Source organism: Uloborus diversus, chromosome 4 (assembly GCF_026930045.1).
Source record: "Uloborus diversus isolate 005 chromosome 4, Udiv.v.3.1, whole genome shotgun sequence".
Taxonomy (NCBI): Eukaryota; Metazoa; Arthropoda; class Arachnida; order Araneae; family Uloboridae; genus Uloborus; species Uloborus diversus.
In genome coordinates, this window is record NC_072734.1 from 73,534,211 (window position 1) to 73,546,714 (window position 12,504).

At 32.8% G+C, this 12,504-nt stretch overlaps 1 protein-coding gene across 1 annotated transcript in view; it reads right to left on the minus strand.

Annotated features, from left to right (window-relative positions):
* Positions 1-12,504, minus strand: part of LOC129220172 (protein slit-like) — a 442,768-nt gene that overhangs the window by 137,805 nt on the left and 292,459 nt on the right. The window contains exons 11-12 of the mRNA XM_054854526.1: positions 7,333-7,404; positions 7,176-7,247 (exon numbers count right to left, since the gene is read on the minus strand). Coding sequence (XP_054710501.1) covers positions 7,176-7,247; positions 7,333-7,404 — 144 coding nt within the window. The remainder of the gene's footprint in view (positions 1-7,175; positions 7,248-7,332; positions 7,405-12,504) is intronic.

The following is a 12,504-nucleotide window of genomic DNA, read 5'->3' on the forward strand; positions in this document are numbered from 1 at the left end:
AACATTTATTCGGGGATGAGCAAAATGGAAATTCAGGTCGATTTTTGAGTGAAATTTTTTTCGCGAATACAATACTTCCTTTTTTTTTTGTAAAATTAAGTAAAAAGGATGATATCACAGAAACTTTTAACAAAAAGCGTTTACTTTTGGAAATTTACGGAATAGTTTAATTTTTCTAGAAATTAAGATTGATGTTCTAAAATTTGGAACATATGCATACTAAAATGCATAAACACAGTCATAAATCACTCAACATAATCGTGAACGACGCATTTTTCAATAACAAGAATCTAGATCTTCATATTATTCTTACATGAAGAAAGACCAAATACATATTAAAAGGATTAGTATGCGATGAAACAACAGCGGAAAGCAGTACTTCACGACATCGATTTAATATGACAAATAAGTCTAGCGTCTCATGCAAAAATGATACCGGGTCGTTTGTAACTGTCATTTAAGAGCAGCGACACAGTTTGTCATCCGCTTCATCAACGTGTTTGCATTTTTATTTCTCTAGACCTCCCAGAAAACCATTTGCCGAACGACTGACAGAACACAGGAAGCGTATTTCAAATCTGTTTTGAAACATACATTTTCTGGTAACATTACTCCCACAAAGAATGAGGCGCAAATGGTTGGATGAAACATTTGTTTTGGGTGTAAACTAACGGAGTATGTCGTATCTTAGAACGATATTTAGTTCTGGTATCAATAAATGGTCCTGGATAATTTTTAATTAGTGAAAGGTAATGTTTCATATCCAAGTATTACTGATTCAATTACGAGCGTTTTTTCTTTTTTTTAAAGTCCGATCGATCGCGAAATGTAGACCACAAAGACAATAAAAACTCTTTTATTTGGAATATGTACATACACCTTCCAACTATTTCTAGACGTAGTCGCGACTTCAATGAAGACATTTGTCGTAGAATGATACCATTTTTTAATACCCTCGTCATAGAAGGCAGCCGCCTGTGCTTTCAACTAATTCTGTACGCTGGTCTGCAACTCTGCGTCGAAGCCAAACTTGCTGTCTTCCTAGCCAGCGTTTCATGTGACCAAAGAGATGGTAATCGGATAGCGCCAAGTCTGGGCTGCATGAAGGATGGTCAAACACTATCCAGAGAAACTGCTGATGAGGTTTTTGGTTAAAGCATTAGTGCGTGGACGCGCATTGTCGTGCAGAAGGACAATGTCTCATGACAACATTCCTCTATGTTTGTTCTGGATTGCCCTTCCTTCAGCATTCAGAAATCGAATTACAGCACGCACTTCACACTTAGCGGGAGACGCAATTGTTCGAGGCATGTTTCCTCGTTCACTCTGTGCTCCGAAATAACCACAGCAACCTGATGCACTGAACAATTTTACTTGAGAGACAGCGCAACAAATCTACACACAGCGTCATCGGCTTGACTTTCTGGTTTTCACTTTGCGATCGATCGGACCTTGAAAAAAAAAAAAAAAAAACCCCACGTATACGAAACTTTAACTTCATTGCCTTATTTTAGACCTATTTTTTCGTTAACTAAATCGCAAAAGTTACGGAAAATATCGATACAATTCTGTTACAAAGCATTACCGTGTGATGGGGCGTTTTTGTCCATATGAGATGATATAATTTTTTCAATGGTACGATGGATGATATAATTTTTTACCAATACCAGGTTAAATTAAAAGATAAAGTGCATTGTTTATCACCTCTTGATATAGTGAAAAACAATGGGGTGGTGCATCCACAGAAATAAAAATATATACATTAAAGCTACATTATAAGTCTACTTAAATTCATTCTTAATCTTAATTATACACATAAATGTAAGTTGTATTATACGGGAAGGTTCTTTACTAAAGATCAGCGATGCGAATCAGACACAGTAAAACGCGACGATTCCAATATTTTTTTTAAAGTATTTTACAACGTGAAATTTTTTTTGGACATAGAGCTTATAGGAGTAAGTCCTATATTCGGGTTTTATGCCGAAATATAAGTGAAAATATTGTAAAACTATCCCCTAAAAAAAGAAGAAAGGTTTTAATGGGTTTAAAATATTTTTGGGAGGAATGCCCCCGTGAGTCTCCCCACTTGTTCCAAATGTTCATGTTTTTTAATTTTGTACCTCTCTAGCGACCCCTCAGAGGAAGGTAATGGTTAATGTGATGTTCCTAATGGCTATGAAACTATCAAAAACTGAAGAAAAAAAAATCGGGAGTGTCATTTCCAAAAAATGGGACATGATGGAGGAAAACGGTGGTCATATTTGGATTCAAGGGGTCATTTTACCTAAGAATCAGCAAGAATGGTGACATAAGTCTTTCAAAAGGCTTTTTTTTTTATATATATACAAAATTTAACTTTTATACCAAGAAAAAGAAAAAGGAACGTCAAACTAGAATCTGGAAAATTAAATTCCTCTTTAAAAGCGGCACCGTTCCACCTTACAAAACAAACTTCCAGGTGCAATTTCGTCTTCGAAAAGCTCATAATTGCAATCTCAAAGGCTTCAGAAGTTAACTCGTTTTCAGAAGCAAACAAACAATCAGATCTGGCACTTAAATAATTTTTCAAGCAAATTTCTCAAGCGGCAATTTTAATAGTAGAGCTGTCTTGTTTATTGGCATTATTCCAATTATTCTTCTCCCAGTAATATTTACAAAAGGTGTCAAATAAATGGATGTCAGCAGGGCTGTGGAGTCGGAGTCGAAGAGTTGGAGTCGGACTGATTTTGGGGTAAAGGAGTCGGAGTCAGAGTTGTTAGAAAACATGCCGACTCCGACTCCGCGCTTCTTTTTTTCTTTCCTTTTCACTGAGTCCCCTTGCATTTTTTAAAAACTGACTACCAATTAGTTCGATTATATGCATAAAAAGAAAAGATACTAATGAGAAAATAACTGCCAGTATGGCAATCAGCTAGCTTGAGTGCTTACCGACTTTTCTGTAGCCGTCCCCTAGTTTGCTTGCTTTTTAACTTAACTAATAGCAACTAATAGCAAGTATAGTAAAAACTATTCGTACAAATTTGTATAACGCCGCATTTTGTGTAAAATTAGCTCCTGACGTATATGTGCCCTATTTTCATTGAAATTTTATTGATAAAATATAATTTAAAATATATTCGCGAAAATTTTCAGAATTAAAATATTTATATATTTTATACACTCTGAAATTAACTTTGGGTGTCACCTACCAGATAGGTGTCACCCGGGGCAAACCACCCCCTCTAAAGAACTTGGATTTAGAAAAAAAGCTTTTTTTTCTCTCAAGTTACAGCTTTCAAAAATTGAAAGCACACGATTTGATCAATATCTATTTGTTAAACCATTAATATGGGGGCAAATTACAGATAATCCTTTTCAATTTTTTTAAAAGGGATTTTTAAGTCATCTCACTTTTTAACTCGTAACTATTAAAAAATTTGATTTTTAATTTGAATTTCTAACGTTGTAAGCGTCTTGAGTTTACAATAAAAAACAAAATGCGACATTTTCATAAAAAGGAATTAGTATTTCAATCTCTGTTTAGAGGTTTTCCCCCTTCCCCTAAAGGGAGAGAGGGAGTTGAAAAAATACAATTTTAAAAAATAAAAATATCCGGAGTCGGAGTCGGACGTTTCAAAATCCAGGAGTCGGAGTTGGAATCGGAGTCGGCCTTTTTCCTTCTGACTCCGCAGCCCTGGATGTAAGTTTAACAAGAAAATCATCGAGCATGAATCGGATCACAAACCTGTTTGTCCATCATGCCACAGAGTTAATAACGCAACCATAATTCTCCAGTTTAGAGGAAAGCTTAACAATAATAATTGCTGTCTTTTTTAATTGTTTCAAAATAACAATGACTCTTCTCTCGGTAATATTAATACAAAGCATTTATAAACAAATGAATTTTAGTTTAATACAAAATTCAACCTTTACGCTGAAAAAAGAAGAGTGCCAAATTAGTGTCTGGAAGATTAAATTTCTCCTCAAAAGCGACGCGTTCTACCTAACAAAACAAACTTTCAGAAGCAATTCCGTCTTTAAAACGCTCACAATTGCAGTCTCAAAGGCGAGGAACCTCGTTTTCAGAAGCAAACAAACAATCAGATCCGGCACTCAAATCATTTCAGCATTCATTCTTTCATTTCGCGACGACTTCCCGCGCTTTTCCAACAGAATCCGCAGCAAGAATCAGCCGTAGAACGATTCAAACGAGGCAGAACTCGAGAAATTGAATTCTTAACATCTTTTTTTCTCCTACAGAAAGGGAATTCATTTGAAGTTATTAATGAATTTCCTTCTGTTTGATGTTGGAGTGAGGTGTTTGAAAGTTAAATATTAGGCTTTTAAGCAGCAGCGAGAAGTGAAAATTTTCCAGCCGTTTCCTGATTAACTACTTAATTAAGAATGAGAGCTACAATTTATTTCATTTTCGCATAGTAAAGCATATTAGTTTAAAAGATTCGAAACAGTAATTTCTTTTGGATGAACGGGACGCTTATTAAATTTTAGGAAATTCTTTTTTATGTGGTTCAAATAACACATGTTGCTAGTGAAATATTTAAACGTAATTTGTGAAATACAATAATTATAAAACACCTAAAATCAGAATAGTTTTAAGTGCCAAAATTAAAACTTGAAGTACAAATGGTAGAAAAAGCCAGTGACGAACCGAGGATTTTTTTAGGAGAGGCTTAAATTTTTGTAAATTACTCTGATACGTAAAGTGAGAGGCAAAATCAGTGAAATTTCAACAGAAAAGAAATACAAGAGCTGAGCTATCATGTAAATTAAACCCTGCTCCCCTCTTGAAAAGTTTCGAAATCAAACGCCAAAAAAAAAAAAAAAAAAATAATAATAATAATAATAATAATAAATGAATAAATAAATAAAATAAATAAAAAAAAGAAAGAAAAATAATAATTGTAATAATAATAAATAAATAAATAAATAAATAAAACTCCGCAGCTCTATGTCTTTTCTTTTGTCTGGTCAAGGGGGTTGTGACTCAATTTGAATTTCCTTCGGTTTCTGGTAAGGGCTTAAGCTCCTTAGCCCCCTCCATAGGTGCACCACTGAAAGAAACTCTCATTTATTTTGGGGCAAGAGATGATACTAGTAGCCCTGGTCAGTGCTGCTATGGAGCATGATACATAATTTTTTTAAAAATAAATAAATGAAAATCTACCTGAGGTTTGAACTTTGTACGTGTTCTGCCGTGTGCAGGTGAAGGAAAGTTACCTGCTTCGAATACAAGTACAATAGAATACCAAAAATCGGAACTAATGTGAACCATAGTTCGGATTTTCAATTTGTTCGTATTTTAACTTCCGACTGTACTGTGAACCCCTTAAATCTCATTCAAAATGTACCGCAATATTTAGGACCCAGAATTTCGAAATCAAAAACTGGTTTACATCAGTCAGTGTTCGTTTCTAAAATATTAGTTTAAAAATTCTTTAAAAAACGTCACAGAACAATCAGAGCGAAAAGATGTTTCCTGCCTTGTAAAGATCAAAATCAAATCTATATAGAATAGAATCTTTTGGAATTTAAAATTCACGTAAAAGTCGATTTAATAGAAAGTCCCGCGATTCCGATGATTTATAACTCGTGGTACATTCCAAAAGCAGAGTTCACCATAAAGAACTTGAATTGCCAGATTTCGGCACCGCTAAATCATGGCCTTTCTCTTTTTTGACTAAGTTCACATATGATTTATGGAAAGCACCTTTCCGCAAGTTCAGTACAGCGTTATTTATTGGCGGCCTTTATCATAAAAAATCATTCTTCATGGTAAAAAAGTCGCGAACAATGTGTGGCATTTAAAGAAAAAAGACTTCAAACATAACAGTTTGAAGGGCTTAAAGCCAAGAGGGGGAAAAAATAAAGAACGTCCCTTTAAGATTTTCCAGAGGAAAAAAAACTGTCTACTGTTATCCAGAGGAACAAAAGACACTAATTTGAGAAATTTTGTCTGCTACATAAATAGAAGTTTTTTTTTGCCTCGCATTGTTCTATCGATTTTACTTTTAGAGAGAGAGAGAGAAGGAGAAGAGAAGAGAAATACAGACCCAAAAGTGGGTAGATTGGGGGATCTAATGAAAATGTCTTTATAGAAAAACGAAAGACGGCTCTCTAGTGATACTTAATATGTTTGTCAGACATTTCAAATCAACAAAAATATGATGGAAGAAGGAAAATTTGAGGGTCTGTTTAGGGGTCATTTAAAACGCCGCATTGGGGCATCAAAGAGGCAAAAATATTTTTTTATTTATCAGACGATATTAAAAATAAAGCGCTATTGATCGCCCTAAGACGAAACAACGCGCTTTCATTTCGCCGATTAGAAGCTATTTCACTAATATTACTCTTCCATGCGGTTATTGAGAGAAAAATATAGGAACCATTTTTGGTGTAATATACATATTGTTGGAACATCGCATTAAAATAGAATTATAATAGGCACAACAGTCGCTAAAAAATTCGGTTTTAATACGGCAACAGCCCACGAAAATACCCTTTACAGTAAAGACATCTGTTCATGAATTATGTCAACAGTCCATATAAACAACTCCAAATTAGCCGCCCTGGCGGCTAGTAATAATCTGATAAACAACTTGGCGTATTTGGAGTGTCAGTTCGACACTACTACAGTTAAACTAAAATGATAAAAGTTTTCGGGTAACAGTCCTATGCATTTTTGTTAAAAATCATCGTTTTTTGCTGTAATAAGAGATAAGTCTGCTTATTGTTTTTCAGAGTGTGCTTTACTTATTACCCATATTACCCGAATTATCCAGATTTTCGTTTATCCGGATTGCCTTTGGTTCCAGTTAATCCGCGAGGTTTTACTGTATAAATGAAGCACCAAACTCAATTCTAGATTATTGTAAGGCATACCAAAAAGCCCATTTCAATCGGAAAGTTTGGCATACATAATTCTATTTCCTTCCTGACAACAAACGTTCATTGATAATCACGACTAAATGTAATTTTTTTGACCATTTGAAGAATATCAATTCATTTTATTAACTAAAGATAATGGCAAAGATTTGATGCAATTCAAAACATTTTTGAAAATAAATTTTTCACTATGCAGAACATGCAGTTGGGAAATTTCATCTCATTTTCCATACAATTGAAATTCTTTTGGACAGCGCCTCCGTTTAAATGAATATAAAAAAAATACTCACAGAAGCTGAAGCGAAGAAAGTCCTTTGAATGTTCCACTGGTTATATCAGTAATTTTATTGCCATATAAAACCCTAAAAAAAATTAGAAGCTTTAACTCTTACTCATAAAAAACATGTAAAACATCAATAATTTCACTACTTTAAAATATTTTCTTACAGAGATGTCAATGTCTTCAGGCCACTGAAAGCATCTCCAGCTATTTTGGATATTTCGTTATTACTGAAGTCACTGAAAAAAAAAAAGAATGTTAATAATATTAATGATAATCATTATATACATACGTTCAGCAGGTAGAAATATAGTTTTTTAAGTTGTATTTTTTTAAGTAATATGAAAAACGTTACAATAGTTCGACAATAGTTTTGAAACTTGAAAGAATGCAATTTCTCATTGCGGCATTGAAATTTTTAGAGGGTTTTAAGTTTTTTTAGGGGGGGGGGAGAGTCTTGTTCTAGGGAATCTACAGATAATCTATATAGATTTCATGCAAAATCTATTTAAAAAAATATCCAATCTCTCTGAAAAATCTATAAATATAATACAAAATATTCGTACAGTTTGTACTAAATATCTAAATTATGATTAAAGCAAAACAGAAGTTTACAAAGTGTGGTTTGATATTGGTGTAGTTAATAATAATAATAATAAATATTTACAAATTTCAACGTGAGATTTCATTCTTACAACAGTTTGTAGGCATAAAAAGTATAGCAAAAAAAAGGGGGTTGTAAAAATTTAAAAAAGGGAAATAATTTTCATTTTGGTCGAAAGGAAGTATGTAATAAATTTTAACAAAAAAAAAGACGATTATTTACTTTTTAGTCGCATCCCCTGTGTCCAAAATAATGTAATGTCTACATCATTTTATCATTGCCACAATTATATTAATTGAACCAATTTATGTCTTCGTACGAAATGATGCAAGTAAGATTACTTTAATGCAAGTTATAACTGATTAGTTGGACCACTCAAAACGCAAAAGGCAGCATTTTCTTCATCCATGCACTGTACCATTGATTTTCATTCACGTAAGGTTTCAGTTGTTGCAATTTCTGTTCAATAATACACTAGGAATAAAATGTAATAAATGACTGCGAAATTAAATGATAAACTAACAATCGCATTTATTGAACAACAGCAAATTTATTAATGTATTTAATATATGAGTATTTATTGACAGTCGCCTCATTACGAGCTAGGGGTAAAAAAATACTATTCAAGGGAAGTTCGTACCCTAAAACCTTTAAAAAAATGAAAAAAATTTTTTTTATATACTTTCAAAATTTCCAAATCAAGAGCTTTTAAATGACACCAAATTCCTATTTCTATACAGATTTAAAGTAACTCAATTTCAATAATAGTGGGGCAGAAATGCATTAAAATGTACGTACAATTTTACTTTCAAACGCGATTTTCTCAAAACGTCAATTTTAAAAACTCACGTTATACTTTTTCTTGAAAACTACTTCACAAATTACTTTGAAATTTTCACCACATTTTATTTATATGTTCATAATTATACTGAAGTGAAATGTTTGCTTCACGACACACACTTAAAAAAAAAAAAAAAAAAAAAAAAAAAAAAAGCAGGTGTTTTTTTTTGGTTAAAAAAAACGGTCTTTATTTCATTTAAAAAGTGACAAATTATGAAATAAGTAGAATTGTATTAAAATTTCCCTTCGGTAGACTCTTAGACATCTCTTGTAAACGCTGAGAAAATTGAAAGTTTCCATCATTAAACCTTTTTGGGAAAAAGATGCATACATTTTAGCAGTTTAACACTACGCTTAAAGAAAGTACCGACTCTCCTCAATATGGCTCCTAAAACATCAGGCGCTGAGCAAAAGGTGCAAAGTATTTCATAAATATATCAACGTAGTGTAAAAAATCTAAAGAACTGTGGGGGTAAAAATAGGAACTGTTGTATGAAAAATTCCGGAATAAACGTCTGACACTTAATTCATGCACATTCGGCGATGCTGTGAAGAAGAACACTGTAAATTTTCGCGCGCGAGACCTCTATGCTAGGAACATCAACCCCCAAAAGGAGGCGAAGAACGAGGAAGAGAGATCCATCATCGGCAACGAAGGGAAGAAAAAATAAAGAAATGAAGGAAGGAAAACGAAGAATCGTAAGAGAAAAAAAATAATAAAACAAACCGAGGAAGAAGACGTGCCACCCAAAACGCTGCACCCACAATCATACGTCACTTGTCAAAGTTAAGCATGCTCTTCAGAATTACAAAATTCAAAAGGGAAATACTGCAGATGCCGTGGTTTCAGCACTGCTCAGAACGGGAAACTTAAGTCTTCCGCTCGAGACCTTCAAATAGGTTGTTGTAAATCTTTTATTTATTAGTTTTCCCGCATTTAGCTACTGTGTACCGTCAACAGAATTCATTTGGAATGCCACATCGTCAGTTATATTCGTTCCGACTTGTCTTCCGATCCGCTAGACATGGCGAGGGGTTCTTTTGAGAACATGATGAAATAAAATAAACAAGTTGTCGTTTAAACCTCCAAACATTGATTCATTCCAAATGATTTTGAAATTTAAAGACGTAACAAGATTTCATCAGTCATCAGCAAACAGAGAGAAAAAAAGAGGTTTGACTTTCTTTTACAATCTAGCAGCCAAGTACATTTTTAACTTATTCCAAAAGTTTTAACTTTAAAACTTTCTTTGTTTTAATGTATATTTTGGCAGAGTTTCAATGTATATTTTTATCAAACCGACTGAAGATCTGAAAGCTCCATTGTGTGCGAAATCGTGTCTTTTACGCGTTGTTAGTATTGCTTTTTCATTAAACATATTTTTCGCTTACTGCTTTAAGTTCTGGCTCTTGATCTAATACAGTTTTATCTAACAAACGATGCTAAATAGGTATCAACTTCAATAAGTATTTTTCTGAAGAAAAATTCTAAATTACCATAAAGTGAAATAAACGATATTTTTTGGTAATACGACAACTAAAAAGAAGGGCTCTTATCAACATTTCTAAAGAAAACTTTCATGACACTTAAAAACAAAACTACAAAAGACGCCGGTTAATTGAGTCAATGGTTAATTGAATCAACCGCTTTAATGAATCAAATCGTCAAAAAAGAACAAAATCCAGCTTTATTGAAGTAGCCGCTTTATTGAATCAGCCGCTTTATGGAATCAAAATGGTTTAGAACAAATGTGATTCATATAAGCGGTGGCAACTGTAACAGATTTTTAAAAAACAATGGAAAACTTAAGCAGCTTTTCACAACCCGAAGAAAGTTTCTAAAACCAAAACCAAACGTTTTCGGGAAATAAACCCATAAGAAGTGATAACTTTAAATGGATTTCAGAAGAAAACTACTAAAACGTTTAAAACTTTACCCTACTGATGCCATCTGGCAAATTAAAAATTTTATTACTCAATTTCTAGATCATTAAAATGTTAAGAGAATTTTTCTCCCACTTTCCTTTTTTTTTTTTTCACTCATAAAATTTAAATTATTTTATTTTGAAATACAACCGACGCATAAAAGAGATACTCTGAAAGAATAAGGTAGCGTTGATTCAAGAAGAAGTTAGGAAATATTACAATTTGTTCTAAACTTTGTTGACCATAAATAATTCGAGAGCAGCGATACAAGATTGGACATCATTCGATAATGCCTGTTGAATCAATAAAACATGAGTTTTTTTAATCTAGGTTTTGCTGACTTCAAAAAGAAAACCGAGCTGCTCTTTTAGATGAAATTAGTTTTGCGGAAATTCCAAAGTTTAGCAAAAACTTAAAAAAAAGGAAACAATGTTCCGTAGAAATCCCCAAACAATTCAAGTTAAAAGTTTTACTTTGCTAGTTTTATTCATCTGTTTTTTAATTTATTCACAAACTGATGAAATTTTTAGTGCAGTTAAAAAAGAATTACATTCTGTTTCGGAAAAAATATTTTGCACTACAAAAAGATAATTTCACAGAAATTTGTAAGATTATACTACAGCACGAAATATTACAGTAGGGTAGAGCGGGGCACGTTTACGCATGGGACACGTTTACGAAGTACCTTTTTTTTCAAAAAGAATTATAACTGGAGAGCCAACAGCCATAACAGATTGAAACTGTTCTCTAGCAAATATTATCATAAGTTTTTGAGCATGAATCGAGCTTCGGTTAAGCATACGGAAAAGATAATCTGTTTTTTAACTAATTGAGTAAATTTTGTGTTGAACGTTTTGAAGCTTATTGTAAATAAATAATACTTTGTTAAAAACAAACAAATATATAAAAAATAGCAGAATTTTATCATTTTTTGAGAATTGTATTTGTATGAACTGAAACATCATTAAATTTTTTTGGACGTTAAAAAAAATCCAAACTTGGCGACGGGGCAAGTTCACGCGCTGACGTCGGAGCACCTTTACGCACTTTCTTACCGTGTTTTACTTAAACGTGCCCCTGACACTTTTTTGCTCCAAGCTGTCTCAAATCTTTTTAGTATTTTCCAGCAATTTAGTTTTGAAAATTATCATTTCATTTTTAATTATTAAGTTACATATTCGTATCTTAAGCTTACAATCATATAGTGCTGCTTTCATGCCCCTTCAGCTTCAGCTTTATACACTATTCAGATTGTAATAAATCTGCTTTATTTTAACCATGGTAAGACATTATTTTCAAAACACCAACCGAACCACGTTAGGTGTCAAAATAAAAAAGCGTAAGCGTGCCCCGTATCCGGGGCAAGTTTACGCAACCGACTCAGACTCAAAAATGATTTTTTTTAACGGTTAGAAACACAAACGGAGCAACAACTGAATATACCATTTTTGAATCCATTAGCTGCTTTATAAAAAAGCGATGTTTAAAATTTCCTAAATTAAAACAAAAAAATTAGAAAATTCATTGAAAAAATCCTCGCAAACGTGCCCTGGTCTACCTTACATGAAATAGAACAACGTATGACTACTGTATAACTTAGGCAAATATGTTGTACACCAGCCATATGAGGTCAAATTTTTGAATTCAGTGTAAATATATGAGGAACTTCTTTACATGATTTTTTAATAATTAAATTACATCACTGTCAACTTTTTTTTTTTCAAAGTGAAAATTATAAAAAAAATAATAATAAAATAAAGACCTGAGAACTTAAATGATACAACAAAAATTAAGTAAGAACTACAAACTAGGAAAGAAAGAAGAAACAAGGCAAACAAAAAAAACTATAAATTTTGGAGCTTTTATCTTCAGAGTAATAAGCATCTGACTCATACTCAACCGGTGGAGAAACTTTCTCCCTCGGAATGAAAGAAAGAACCGATTTTTATTCCTTGAATTGCCTTCAAGG